The sequence below is a fragment of the Lepus europaeus genome, chromosome 13 (genome assembly GCF_033115175.1).
Source record: "Lepus europaeus isolate LE1 chromosome 13, mLepTim1.pri, whole genome shotgun sequence".
Lineage (NCBI taxonomy): Eukaryota > Metazoa > Chordata > Mammalia > Lagomorpha > Leporidae > Lepus > Lepus europaeus.
The window spans coordinates 17,964,902-17,980,694 of NC_084839.1; the positions used below are offsets into that span (position 1 = coordinate 17,964,902).

Below are 15,793 nucleotides of genomic sequence, written 5' to 3' on the forward strand. Positions count from 1 at the left end.
CAACTGGAAGGCAGGGCCCAACCCAGGATGCATTAGCAGGAAGCTGCGTCATGAGCAGAGGAGCAAGGACTCTAACCGGCACGCTGGTAAGCGATGCCTGCATCCCAAGTGGTAGCTTAACTCCCACACCACAACGCCTACCCCACATACAGCACCTTTATAAACTAAGAATTATGAGCATCTGTATAAAGTCTCTTCATCTAGGCTTCTATACCTACCGGGAATAATGAAAATAAGCAGCTTAGGCCTGTCGACACTTAGATCATTAAAGTCTGTCCAGGGTCCACATTTTAGAACCTGGGTCTCGCCTCCACCACATGAAATGAATTCCTCATGCACAGGAATTTCTTCCTGGGTTTCCGAGTCCATTTCTAAATAAGGAGAGAAAAGTAATATGAAGAGTCAATAAAATGTAAAACCATGAGCCAAAGACAATATTCAGGAATAAGAAAGGCAAATTTCAGCATACCTAGAAGGAAATCGCACAAGGATGTATGGGGGATAGACTATTTAGTTTCTATAGATTACTGGATTGCAAAACAAATTAAAACAGACCACAAGAATCATTAGGAACAGGGAGACACATCTTTGATGCAATAAGACGATAGAGAGGTTTGAATCAAGGTCAGATTCACCTTTCCTTCGGCTCTCTTCCCCAGTTGAAATCAACAATAAGCATGGATAATTTCCATGCTTCCTTCAGTTCTGTACGTTACCGAACTCTCCCTACCTGCACCTGGAGAGGACTGGTACAGAAGTGCTTGCCCTTGTGTGCTCTAGTGGAAAAGTGGGAGGGACAGTGAACTCCATGGCTGTTTATTTTCTTCTCCTATTAATCCTTTCCTGTCCCAATACTACAAGCATATTGTATGTATTACCAAAGTACTACGTTTTTAAATTCTGAATGGCTGGAACAAAAGAAAGGATATGAGATAACACCATGAACAATTTGCTGTATAATCTAAGTATGTGCAAAAATGTAGGCCCAAGTTAATCACATCTCTCCTCCATCTCTGCCTTGGCCTGTCCTGTCTATTGACGGCAGAGGCCTCAAACCTTCAATGGTCTATATTCATCTTCTACTATTCTTTATTCGTTCAAAGCCCTCCAAAGTCAAAACTCTAAGACTCTCCTAGTTTTTCTCCTCTTGCCACTTCATACTGACCCTGCCCTCTTATTTCTGTGCCCTTACACTCTTCTTCTCCTGTAACTTGTCTTGTATTTATTCCCCCTCCACTCCAGAATGCTTTCTCCCCTTATGCGTTATCAATTTACTGTCTCCCAGCTCCACATTCATGTCCTTGCCTTCTCTGGGATAATGGATCTGGAGGTTTAAATTATCTTTCCTTTGCCTGCTGATATAGCATTGAGCTCTATTAGTAGAATACCCTGGAGAGATGTTGCAGGAACGAAGAGCTTTCCTACTAACCTCAACTCATCTGCACCTCAGGGTTGATACTGCAGCCTCCAAACACACTAGGCTTTGGCCGAAGCAATCCAGCATACTTCTCTGCTACCCATTGGGCTCCACCTCCAATTTTGTCCTTACTTAGATATTATCCTTTAGTCCTGGTGGTACCTATTACAATTCTATTTATACAGAAACTTTACAGTTTGCTTCTATCACATCTTAATAATTCTTATGTTGGGGCCAGTGTTGTGGTGTAGTGGGTTCAGATGCGGTTTGTAATGCTGGCATCCCATATGGGTGCAGTTTCAAGTATTGGCTGCTCTGCTTGCAACCCAGCTCCCTGCTAATGCACCTGGGAAAGCAGCAGAAGATGGCCCAAGTGCTTGTGTCCCTGCCAACCATATGCGAGACCCAGATGAAGCTCCTGGCTTCAGCCTGGCCCAGTCCTGGCTGTTGTAACCATTTGGGGAAATGAACCAGCAGATAAAACATCTCTCTATGTCTCTCCTCTTTCTGTAATTCTGCCTTTCAAATAAGTAAATCTTTAAAAAAAATAATTATTATATTAAACCAATCATTTAAGTTATTGTGTGGTTCTTGTCTTCTAATTTGATCCACTGATACACTCATGTGTCTGCAAGGTCTCTCTATAAATCTTTCTCACCTTAACTCAGGTCAAATTCTGCTTCTTATATGAAGCCTTCCTTGAGCACTGCAGGTACAGGAAATTTCCTCCTCTAAATTCACAGCTTCTGTCTTTAGCCTAAGTTGGCTGGGGTAAAGGCAGCCAGCTAAGTTCTACCTGGAAAAACTTGTTACTCATGTCAGGCCATGCTCTCCCACGGCACCATAGTCAAGCAATTCTCTGTAAGCGCCACCTGTCCCTTTCCAAATTGAACATCTTAAGATAAATGCAATGCAGGCTGGGGGTGTTGTGAAATGGGAAATCCCACATACTGATGTGAATGAGAATGGATTTCAGTAAGCAACCTGGCAATACCCATAAAAGGCATAAACTCTGTTTCAGTCATTTTTGAGGACTCGATTCTAAAACAAAAATCCCAAATATTTTTTTCAGACTAATGCATAGAATGTTATTTATAATAATGAAAAGCTGAAAAATCTAAGTGGTTATTAATAGAACTGTTCAGTTAATTATGACAAACCATTATGCAAAAAATAAAAATTATGTATATGACTCAACATTAAGGAATGATTAAATAATTTATAGTTCAACAGCATGATCAAACATTATGTTCCATCCAAACTGACCAGCTCTGTTGATTGTAATTTATTTTCTAGCATTTCTAAAATCTCACTTCTCTAGTTTGATGTTACACTGCCTCTTCCACTCTCTTTGTTTATACCTCTATTACTTTTACTGACAGTTAAATGAATTTAGGGAGGAAGAAGAAATAAATATATACATTGTAATCTCCATGTTTAACCAAAAGTACAAAACTGATGTTCTTAAACAACAATATTTAGAAAAATGAAAAACTCTCACTAAAAAAGTGGGACCCTTCTTGATTCAAAATACATTTGACCACCTAATTAAAGTATCACCATATATTTTCATACAATGATTTTAATTTACCAATAAATGTCACTGTAGCCCAGTATCCAAAATCATCACAAAATTCAGTATATTTACAAAGGTCTTCTGACATTTATAATGTGTTAGAAACAGTACTAGATGGAGCTGTTATACACAACATTAAATTAGAGCACTGACTTTGAAGACACTGGCCTCACTTACTACTTTCAGCAGTAGAGAATTTAAAGTTATTAACTATAAAGTCAATGTATAAATACTTAACTTCAAGGAGATGGCATTTGGGAGTTTGATTAGCAACAAAATTCATAATTCAAGTGAGTAGGAAACTCAAGCATAGTCTATAAAAATTGGGAAACAAAAGAGTAACTGCAATTACAAAACACTGAAAATACAACTGAGAAATCTGGAGATAACATGAGCACATATGAGGCACCCTTCATTTTACTCCATTCTTACATTTCTGAATCCCACACAACCACGTAAAAGCAGCACAGGAGAATTTGAGGTACAAAAATTCAAACTCTTTCTTACCTAAGAATCCAAGGTAACTTGGTCCTGCAAACAAGTATCAGATTGACAAGGGACAATGTGTTGTAATTATATATTGGCAAGGGTGACAGCTCCACCTTTGGCCTCAGCCTATAAGCAATCTTTCATGAAACCCATTTTGATAAGCAGTCGAACTTACACAGGATAAAAAACAAGTGTGGATACAATCTGTACAACTTGGGCAATCCTATTTACCTATATAGGAAATATATCAATTGCTTATAGTAATGTGTTTCTAATTTTACTTTCTAACAGATTTTTTTCAATTAAATTTTATATAAACCTGGACAAGATTTAAAACAGAAAAGCAGAGTTTTATCAGTATAATTTTTAGAGGTTCAAACTTAACTTTAATATGAATTACTATAATATTTATAAGTATTTAATATTCACTGGCTGACCAAAGAGGACAAAAGGCTGTACTAAAGAAGAAAAATATTTGAAAATGGTTAAAAATACACCTTCTTAGCTTCAGCATTCAAATAATGTCTACATTTTACTTGGCTACTAAGTAAGAATTCTTTTTCTATGGAAGAACAGCAGATAATAAAAGTTGAAATTTTTAAAGCAAGATTTATATATCTGAAGGCGTTACAGAGAGAGAGAGTGGAAAAGACAGAGGGAAAAGACTCTGCAGACAAATGCAATGGCCAGGGCTGAGCCAGGCCAATGCAAGGAGCCAGGGGCTTCATTCTGGGTCTCCCACGTGGGTAGCAGGGGCCCAAACACTTGCGCAATCTTCTTCTACCTTTCCTAGGCCGTTAGCAGGGGAGCTAGATTGGAAGTGGAGTAGCCTGGGACCAAATCATGCCTGTATGGATGCCAGTATCACAGGCAGCAGCTTTACCTGCTATGTACAATGCTGGCCTTTATAAAAAATTTTTAGAAGTTTGTGTTGTGATCTCCAGTCTTCAACGGACCTGTAGTAAGCTTGAAAAAGGTAGCATGGGTATTCTTTCAAAGTTAAAGCATATCTAATAACATTTTGCATTATTTATCACATATATAAGGTAGATATAAAGCTTCCATAGCTTCCTGAATGACCAAAAAAAAAAAAATCTTTACACAATATTATCAATTGTGGACAACTCTGTGGACTGTATTATTGTCCCACAATGATACAGAGCACAGCATAAACTTTGCATATGTCTGAGCCTCAGATGGTAATTAATTAGTGTCATTCCTGGATACTAGTATTAAATATTTGGTGGCTGGACAGGTGCAGATTTAAATCTTAAGGGTCCAGGGCAGAGATACAAAATTGGTAATTGGTAACAAAACAAAATTGAAGAAGAACAAATAGACACAAAAATGTCAAACAGAAGCTTTATTTCAAGCGTGTTTTTTTTTTTTTAATTGACCTAGCAGTAAACATTAGCATGTTGGTTTTGTTTGGTATATGAGATGAATCTGATAACTATCTTAACTTAGAAGGCTTTATTTTTTAAGTTTAAAATATACATTAAAATTGAGTTTGAATTTGATGGAACAATGATACACTAGTTTGTTTCCAAATAATCTTTCATTAAGAACAATTAGGAAAGACAGAGCAAATAATTTTTAAGTCTTCAAAAATTTGTAACCATTAAAAGAATTGGACAAGAATGCAAGAAGTTTATAAAAAAGGAAATAGAAAATAAAATTAATATGACAAGAAAGCAGAGAAGCAACAGAGACCAAAAAGTATGACATATTGAAATGTATAGGATGTTGATAAAGGTATGAATGCAGGAAAACTGAAAGTCGTGAAATGCAGCTAAGAAAAAAGGGCTGGAATTCAAGGACCTAACCATCTGGCAGAAAGAAATGGAAAAAAACAGATCAATCCAAGCCAAAAAAAAAAAAAAAAATAGACAAATGATGATAATAAAGAGTAGAAATTAATGGGATAGGGAGAAAAGTTTTTATTAAAGAGGATTAACAAAGCCAAAAGTTGGCTCTTTGAAAAAGACCTATATATAAGTAAATGCCTAGGAAGACTCATGAAAAGACACAAATAAGAATTATCTGAAGTGAAAAAAGTGTATTACTTCATATTCTTCATCTATCAAGAGATAATGAAAGAATGCTATGAAGAATTTTATGCCAGTTAATTTGGGAAAATTCTCTCTGACAAAACACACAAAAAATCCTAGTACAAAAAGACTAGTAGAATCTTAATAGTTCTCTATCTTTATGTATGTCTTTAATGACACTGAATTCATAGATTTTTTTTGGGCCAGAAGAAAGTGTCAGCACTTAAGGAAGAAATAATATCAATTCTTTTCAAAAAAATTTATTTGAATGAGTTTTCTCTGTCTCTCTGGTTTACTCTCCAAATGCCCGTGAAGATGAAGCCAGGAACTCAATCCAGGTCTTTCACATGGATGGAAGGAACCCAATCACTTGAGTTTAATTTCTCAAAGTGTCTGCATTAGCAGGAATCTGGAGTCAGGAAGCCAAAGTAGGTATTGAACCCAGGTACCCCTATATGGAGTGTGGGTATCTTAACTGGAGTTTTTTTTTTTTTTTTTTTTGACAGGCAGAGTGATAGTGAGAGAGAGAGAGACAGAGAGAAAGGTCTTCCTTTGCCATTGGTTCACCCTCGCACTGCGCTGATCCGAAGGGAGGAGCCAGGTGCTTCTCCTGGTCTCCCATGGGGTGCAGGGCCCAAGCACTTGGGCCATCCTCCACTGCACTCCCTGGCCACAGCAGAGAGCTGGCCTGGAAGAGGAGCAACCAGGACAGAATCCGGCGCACCGACCGGGACTAGAACCCGGTGTGCCGGTGCCACAAGGCGGAGGATTAGCCTGTTGAGCCACGGCGCCGGCGCTTTAACTGGAGTCTTAACTGGTAGGCCAAACATCCACCCCTTAAAATTTTTTTCATTTAATACAAATCTTGTATAGCATCCAAAGAATAGAAACTGAGGGCCCACTATCTCAACTCAGTTTATGAGTCTGGCAAACCTTGATATCACTATCTCACAAATACATAACTCTTTTTTTTTTTTAAGCAACAAATAAACATCTTTTAATTGTATTTTCTGCAAGCTTTTTGAAATACCCTTTTACCAAAAGGTAACAGATGACAACCAAATTGTATAAATATTAGAAATGAAAGATTGTTTAAGTATTCAAAAATATCATCAATTTATCACATTAGCAGAATAAAGGAGTAAAATTATATAATCATCTCAGCTGACACAGAATTTGTCTTTTAGTGGTCTTTTTAAATCTGCTGCATCATGTCTCCACTCTACCTCTCCATCAACATTACTGCCAAACCCACGCTATTCACTCATTATAAAGACTTCTGTGTAGTAGGGTAACGATGGCTCATGACACGTTTCATAAAGAACTAGAAGAGTGGGTTCTAAAGTCACCAACACAAAGAAATGATAACTGTTTAAGGAGACAGAGATGCTAATTACCCTGATTTGATCATTATACATAGTATTTATGCATCAAATTGTCACAGTTCTCTATAAACAAGTACAATTAAAATAAAATTAAAAAGGTTACTAAAACTAAAATTAAACCATTTTTAAAAAGGAAAAATACAGTATTTCATTTTAATAAGAAATTATGAAAGATAAATAATAAAACTAAGAAAAATAGTCAAGCAGGGCTACCTATATAATAAAATGAATATTCCATCATTTTCTATAATCACACTTGTATATATAAGCATTTATACACATTATTGCATAAATAATTATCACTGTTGGATAAACAGGAACATGCTACATACACGTCTATGCACTTTGCTTCTATACACTTGGAAATCCCACCAAAACAAGTGGTCCAATTTATTATCAATGATTCCAGAATATGGATACATCATAACTCAAGACCATCTCCCTGCTGACAGACTCTCAGTTGGTTCCCAGGTTAGAACAATGCTTCAGTAAGTACCCTTAAAGCTCCATGTTCTTACAGACTGGTGTATCCACACGTATTGTTTTCATACACCAGATTCCCAAGTATGGAATTACTGTGTTGAATTTTAGTTAAGTGTTGCCAGATTACTTTCTTTAAAAAAAAAAAAAAAAAAAAACAAACCAAGAGTCACATTTCTTTTAGAGAATCAGGAAGGTATCTTTCCCTTTACAATCATGTTGCCACTAAGAGATACCAATGTTTATAATTCTTGCAGTCTTTGGGTATAAAATACCTCACTCTTTAATTTACATGTCTTTAACTACTAGTATGTTTGGACATCTTTTCACTTTGTTAACCTTTTGAACTTCCTTTTCTTTGAATTGTTTATTCATATTGTTTGTCTAGGTTCCAAGTAAGTTAATTAGCTTTTTCTAATTTGCCAGGACACTTTAGGGGCTGGCATTGTGGCGTAGAGGGGTAAAGCTATCGCCTGCAGTACTGGAATCCCACACAGGAGCCAGTTCAAGACCTGGCTGCTCTGCTTCCGATCCATCTCCTTGCTAATGTTCCTGGGAAAGCAGCAGAGGACGACCCAAACTTGGGCTCATGCACCCACATGGAAGATCAAGAAGTTCCTGGCTCCTGGCTTCAGCTTGGCCCAGCCTTGGCAGTTGTGGCTATTTGGGGAGTGAATCAGCAGACAGAAGAACTATCTCTCTCTGTCTCTCTCTCCCTGTAATTCTACCGTTCAAATAAAGAAATAAATCTTAAAAAAAAAAATGTTGTATGCTATGGATATCAACCCTTTTCAGCATTTCTATATTACACGTATAGCTTCCTAGATCTTCAATTTTTATATTTAAACTTTTAATATATAAGGATTTAATTTGATTTTCTTTCAGGTGGAGAACTACTTGTGCTAATAACATTTAATAAAGAAACCATTTTTTCTATTGTACATTCATACCATAGATGTTACCCACACATTAGTCACCTGATCACTATCTAGGTTAGCAGACTGAGTGTCCAAGTGCTTGTATTCAAGTAACCCCTATTTTCTCAATCATAGCTGTGTACATATTGGAAACAACAATATATACAGTGTTTGGTACTACTGGTCATTTTAGACACCCACAGGGAACACTAGAATATATCCTCCACAGACAACAGGGGAACTATCATACATAAGGAAAATATGACAATTATATTGAAAGAGTAGAAAAGGTAAAGGTTCCTAAATGAAAGTAAGATTTCTACATTTCACTTGAAGTGGCAAAAGTCAATACAAGTAGGCTGTGAGATAAATTATTATGTATATTTATATGGAGGGCAACCACTAAAAAAAAGTTTACTAAGCAATAAACTCAAAAACAGTTTAAGTCAAATATAATACTAAAAATAATAAATCAACCCACAGAAAGGCAAGAACAGAGAAACAGAATAAAAAGAAAACAAAAAAGAAAATCGCTGACTTAAACCCTGCCATCAATAATTACTTGCAATATAAATCTTCTGAACAAACCAGTTAAAAGACAGAGGCAGGAAGAATAGATTAAAAAAACACTATACAAGCATATTGTCTGTGAGAAATTGACTTCAGCATGACATTGGTAGGTTTGAAAATAATGGTATAGAAAAGATTTGTCATGCTTTATCTTTTTAATGCTGGTCCCCTGTTCTGGATTCTTTTTTTTTTTTTTTAAGTTTTATTTTTTATTTATTTGGAAAGCAGAGTTAAAGAGAGAGGAGGAGAGACAGTGAGGGAGATTTTCCATCTGCTGGTTCATACCCTAAATGGCCACAATGGCAGGGGCTGGGACAGGCCAAAGCTAAGAGCTTGGAGCTTCTTTTGGGCCTCCCCTGTGGTACAGGGCCCAAGGACTCCAGCCATCTTCTGCTGTTATCCTAGGTACATTAGCAAGTAGTTGGATCAGAAGTGGAGCAGCTGGGTCTTCAAACAGGGCCCATTTGCTGGCATTGTAGTTGTAGGTTTAACCTGCTATACCACAATGCCGGCCCTCATGTTAATATTTTTTAAAGTAGGGATGCCTGTGTATTAATCATTAATTAGACTTTGGAGCAAAGAACAAAATAAAATGATTAATTCACTAAGACATATACTAACGGTATATGCACCAAACAACAGAGACTCAAACTACAGGTAGCCAAAACCAATAGAGCTCAAAGAAGAAACAGAAATATCTGTAATTATAGCTGGGACTCTCAGCAACACAGTAACAACAAAACTGCTGCTCAGTCAATTAAAAAGTACGGAAGAACAGAACAGCACCACCAACAGGATGTTATGAATATGTACAGAATACCACACCCAACAGTAGAATATACCTTTTTTTATAAGTATCTATGGAACATTTCTAAAGATACACCATATTAGTCATAAAACAAACATATTTAAAAGAATTATAATGATAAGCTTGTATTTTCTATACATTGTGGAATAAAATTAGGTATCAGTAAGAGATAAACAAAAAATAAGTCTCTACACACTTGGAAACAAAGAACACATATCTAAATATTCCATGAGACAAAAAGGAAGTTTCAGAGGAAATTTTTTTTTTTTTTTTTTTTGACAGGCAGAGTGGACAGTAGAGGGAAACAGAGAGAAAGGTCTTCCTTTTTGCCGTTGGTTCACCCTCCAATGGCAGCCGCGCTGTTCCGATAGCAGGAGCCAGGTGCTTATCCTGGTCTCCCATGGGGTGCAGGGCCCAAGCACTTGGGCCACGGTGCCGGCCATCAGAGGAAATTTTAAAAATACATAAAACTGACAGGGCCGGCGCTGTGGCTAAGCGGGTAAGGCTGCTGCTTGCAGTGCTGGCATCCCATATGGGTGCCAGTTGGAGTCCCAGTTGCTCCATTTCCAATCCAGCTCTCTGTTATGGCCTGGGAAAGCAATAGAAGATGGCCCAAGTTCTTGGGCCCCTGCACCCACGTGGGGAGTGCACCATTTGGGGAGTGAACCATTGGATGGAAGACCTCTCTCTCTCTCTCCTCTCTCTCTCTCTCTCTCTCTTCCTCTCTGTAATTCTGCCTTCAAATAAATAAATAAATCTTAAAAAGAAAACACACACAACTGAGTGAAAATGAAAATACAAGATACCAAAATCTGTGGGATACAACAAAGCAATGCCAAGATGAAAATAACAGTACCAAATGCTTACACTAGAAACAAAGTTCTCAAGTCAGTAATCACAGAGGCAGAAAAAGAGCAAAGAAAACCTTAAACAGGCAGGGATAAATGCAAAGCAAAGGAGAAAATAAGAGCAAAAATCAATTAAAAAGAAAAATAAAGAATATCAATGAAATAAAGAGCTGGTTCTTTGAAAAAGATCAATAAAATCAATAAACTATAACTAAAAAAGACAGAAGACACAAATTATCAATATTAGGGATGAAAAAACAGATATATCTAAAAATCCTGCAGAATGCACTGATATCAAAACCAAAAACAGCATAAAAATACACACTAAATCTTTCATACCAATATCTTAACAAAATATTTGCAATTAGAATCCAGCAATATATGAAAAGAAGTACAAGTTGATCAAGCCTAATCCAAAAATTTGAAATCCAAGATGTCCCAAAATCTGAAACTTTTTGAGCACTGACATGATGTCACCAGCAGAAAATTCCATAGTTGACTTCACCTGACAAGTTGCAATCAACATGCAGGTGTGCTGAACATATGCTATAAAGTTACCATCAGGGTATGCATAAAGGATATATGAAGCATAAATGAATTCTGAATTTAGTCTTGAGCCCCATCCCTGATAGTTCATCATGTACATGCAAAAACCCCCAATTCACAAAAAAATATTTAATCTAAAGCACTTATGATTCCAAGCATTTCGTGTAAAGGATATTCAATCTGAAAACACCATGATCAAGTGGGGTTTATTCCAGGTTACGTTCAACATTTGAAAACCAATTAATGTACACATCAATAAGCTAAAGAAGTCTTATCAGTTAAGTAAACAAACACCACAAAACTCTGCAGCTGTACTCTTGGGCATTTATTACAGAAAACAGACTTAGGTTCACACAAAAACCTTCACACAAAAGTTCACAACACCTCTATAGTAATAGCTGAAAACTGGACACAACACAAATATCCTTTGACCAATGGATACCACCTCACAGTATACTACTCAGCAATAAAAAAGAATGGTAATTGTATGGATTTCAAATGAATCATGCTGAATAAAAAAAAAAAAGTCAGCCTCTAAGATTTACATACTGTATGATTCCATTTATCAACTTTCTTGAAATAACAAAAGTATAGTAATGCAGAGATTAGGGGCTGCCAAGAATTAGAGATTGCAGTTAGGCAAAATGGCTATGATTGTAAAGCAGCACCATGAGGGAGCAAGGAGGATAATTCTCCATCTTGACTATAATGGTGGCTATTATACGATTACAGGTGGTAAAGTTGCAAAGATCTGTGTACACACACAAATGAGTGTTTATAAAACTACTGAAATATCAGGAAACTGGATTGTAACCAAGTCAATCTCCAAGTTTCATGTCTACTGCAGTTAATAAAATGTCACCATTAGGGGAGGCTGGCTGAAGGGTGCACAAGGAGCTTACTATACAGTTTTTGCCACTTCCTATAATCTATAAATTCACATTAAGTTTTCTAAAAAACAGAAAAACAAAAACCAAAAAAAAAAACCACCTTAATTATACAGTTGTTTACTTAATTGCAACTGGTATATATGGTACAAAGAGAAAAATCAGAAATCTTACCACATAGTCCCATGTCAATTTAAAAAACAATAAAGTTGAAAGTCAACATTCAATATAGACACATGGAAAAAATCTTTTTAACTGTTTGTATCCACAGGATAAATGACGAAGGAATAAAATGACAAATCGCTGTTTTCTATATCCTGACTTGGATGGTAATCTGGCACGTGCAACAAGCTATCTTCTTTTTCGTAATACTTTTCATTTGGTAAGTGCATTCTCACCCTTTCTCATCTTATAACAAGATCTGCAAAGCAGATAGTGTAGTTAAGAAAACCTAAAGTCACAGATTTTTTATTTTCTTTGTTGAAGGTATTAGGACTTTAAGTGGCAAAATCAATTCTACAGTCTTCTGACTTCTATTCCATTATTTTTCCAGACGTATATTACTTTGAAGCTTTATATAATGCTAATGGATTCCAAGGACAAGCTGTATAATTCTGTAGGATAAAGTTCAAGTGGAAGTGTGATTTATGTCCCAGCAAGATTCTGAGTAGTCATCTTTGCTCCTGCTTGATAAAGTGGTCATGAGATCAGCAATTCTGGACTTTTCTGAACAACTTGAATATTCTAATTTGCTACTACGAAATATTTGCTACTTAAATGAACATAGTAACATCTCATTTGAAATCTGTGCAATTGGGTAAGAAAGCTGAGCTTATATGAAGAATACAGAATCCAACAATATTGCTGAGGAAATATAAAAATGAAAGCATACACTACTGCATAAGATAAACTTGCTGAATTTCCTTGAAAACGGCAAATTTCTTTTTTCCCTAACTATTGCAGCCTCTAAGTTACCAGCTATGGCATCAAACGCTGTTGGAATCACAAATGTACTATTTTTCTAATATACTAGAAAGCAGTTTATAGTCTGAGCATCAATTAAAGCCAAGAATTTTAGAAAAATGTGCAGGCTACTCTACTTACATAATAAGTATACTCATTAAATATAATACACCAGTTTCCCTTTGGATGAAGTATACGTAAAGCAGACTTAGGAATTAAAAATGCTGAAAGGGTATCAACATCCTAACAAAAAGAAAAGCATCCATTCTGAAGGTCTTAAGCTATCAAAATACGAAACATTAAAATATAAAAATCTGAAGGAGCATCTCTATGCTGCCTTGATTATCCCCTAGAAACCTCTGTGCTGGGAAGAGGGGTCAGAGAAAGCCTGCAAAAACACCCCAGTGAGATGCCACTTAGAGTTTTAAAACGAAGTTAAAACAAAGCTTCTCGGAGTAAAGACGCTGGAGATGTTTCTAAATTTTATGGGCTTTCTTTTGTCCTGTCTGTCTCTGTCTCCACAGGAATTTGCTCTTACAGCTAAAATGGCTAAGAGCTGTGTGTTCAGATGGTGACCCACAGGCCACAAAGCAGGTGTCCAGGAACCACCTTCGCGGGAAGAAATGCATTCTGTAACGAGTCCAGGACTAAACCGTCCAATCTGCACCCCGACCCGGAGAGGAAGGACAACGCCAGGAACCCAGGGGACGATTTGGTGCAGAGCAGTGTAGGCACCAGATGGCTGCTCCGTTCCGGCCCACACTTGGCCCCATCCTGGCCACTTCTTCCCGGTCGGTTTCCCAAAGGGACATCCGCACGCACCGGTGGGCGCACTTAGCCCACCAGTAAATGCTGTTCTCCGACTCTGGGGCGAGACTGCGGGGAGAGCAGCACCAGGGACGCCCGGAACAAGTGGCTCTGAACCCCTAAACTATCGCAGCACCTTTATTTCCGCCACCACGGGTTGCCTGTACAAAGGCAGCTAGGGATCTGCGAGGAGCCACAGAGAGGAAAGTGCTTCCACCCGTCGGATCGCCTTCCTCTGCAAAGTTACCCGAGTGCAGGAAAGGGTACCTCACCTGTCCGCCTAAGAGGCGGCCGGCTCTCCCCGACGGTCCTGGGAAGGCGCTGCAGGGACCGGAAATCCCGCCTCCCCGTGACGTCACATCTCCGCGCCGCGCACTATTCCCGGAAGCACACGACTTCAGGGCGCGCAGCGCGCGGGTAAACGGGGGTTTCGGACTTCGGACCAGGATTATAGTGATCCCCCCCCCCCCCTTTCTTTCATTTTTATCTACCTCTTGTTGTCTGTCATCTTTGATATAGGCCCGACTTTCCCTCCCTTCCGTTCTTTATTCCCCAGTTCTCTGCTCATTTCCCCTTCCTCAATGGCTGCTTGCAAGGCTTCCTCTCGCGAAATACAGAGCGAAGTGGATTCTCAGCTGGCATTGTTCATTAGCATTAGAATGCCAGCCTCTGGTACTCTGCATTTCAGGGAAATGCTAAATGTGCCTGTTCCAGAGGTGTTTGGAACTTCCCGCACTCCAACAATGTGAAGACAAAGTTTGTCCGTGTGGTGAACCGTTGTGTGAGAACATGGTACATAGTGACCAGTTTGTGAAGGTCTTTGCAAAGTTAATGGAAAATGCAGCTTGTGAAAAAATTGTGCATGGATTTCAATGTTCTGTTTTGTACCAAAATTACCCTTTTAAATTCCGTTTTCCCATGATCTTTCTGAGGTCCCCTGTTAGTGTACCTAGTATTATACATGTAACTAGCATTATTTAGACAAACAGGGGACCTCAGAAAGATCATGTATTGTATATATTACCTGATATGCTAGTAATGTGAAAATGTGAAAGGCCAGGAGAAGTAGACAAGCTAGCAAATCATCAGTGATTCCCACACATAGAAAAATAACTCGGCTTCTTTTGAATTCATCTCACTGATGAGCACAACCATTCAACCATTTGTTAGAAGTGGACTGGTACCTCTTTATTTTTTTTTTTAAAGATTTGCTTATTTTATTTGAAAGAGTTACAGTCAGAGGCAAAGAGAGAGAGAGGAAGTCTTCCATCCACCAGTTCACTCCTCAAGTGGAGCAAAGGCCAAAACTGGGCTGATCCGATGCCAGGAGCCAGGAGCTTCTTCCAGGTCTCCCACATGGATACAGGGGCCCAAGTATGGGCCATCTTCTACTACTATCCTAGGCCATAGCAGAGAGCTGGATCGGAAGTGGAGCAGCCAGGACTTGAACCGGTGCCCATATGGGATGCCAGCGCTGTAGGTGGCAGTTTTTCCTGCTACACCACAGTGCCAGCCCCTGATAGCTCTTTATTATCTCCTCTTTCTTCCTAAATATAATAGTATCCAATGAATTTAGAAAAAGACACTTTGTTAAGAACTTTTCATAAATCTTAATTTTCTTAGAACAATCTAATGCAATGGACAGACATAAAACAAATGATTGATTACATTACAATGACATGCTATGGTATGTCCAAGGTGTTGGCTCCCCCCAATTAAAAATGCTCAGTTCATTGTGTGCAAATGCCATGATCATGGTTCATTAGTGCAGCCTTTCTTTCTTTTTTTTTTTTTCTTTTGACAGGCAGAGTGGACAGTGAGAGAAATAGACAGATAGGTCTTCCTTTGCCGTTGGTTCACCCTCCAACGGCAGCTGCGGCCAGCGTGCTGCACTGACCTGAAGCCAGGAGCCAGGTGCTTCTCCTGGTCTCCCATGGGGTGCAGGGCCCAAGCACTTGGGCCATCCTCCACTGTACTCCCGGGCCACAGCAGAGAGCTGGCCTGGAAGAGAAGCAACCGGGACAGAATCCGGCACCCCAACCGGGACTA

The 15,793-nt window shown here is 38.3% G+C and overlaps 1 protein-coding gene across 1 annotated transcript in view; it reads right to left on the reverse strand.

The window, feature by feature from the left end:
• The window catches only part of LDAH (lipid droplet associated hydrolase), a 131,356-nt gene extending 117,259 nt beyond the window's left edge, over window positions 1–14,097 (reverse strand). Inside the window, exons 1-2 of the mRNA XM_062209022.1 lie at window positions 14,017–14,097; window positions 219–371 (exon numbers count right to left, since the gene is read on the reverse strand). Coding sequence (XP_062065006.1) covers window positions 219–369 — 151 coding nt within the window. The 5' untranslated portion in view covers window positions 370–371; window positions 14,017–14,097. The remainder of the gene's footprint in view (window positions 1–218; window positions 372–14,016) is intronic.
• Window positions 14,098–15,793: the final 1,696 nt, after the last annotated feature.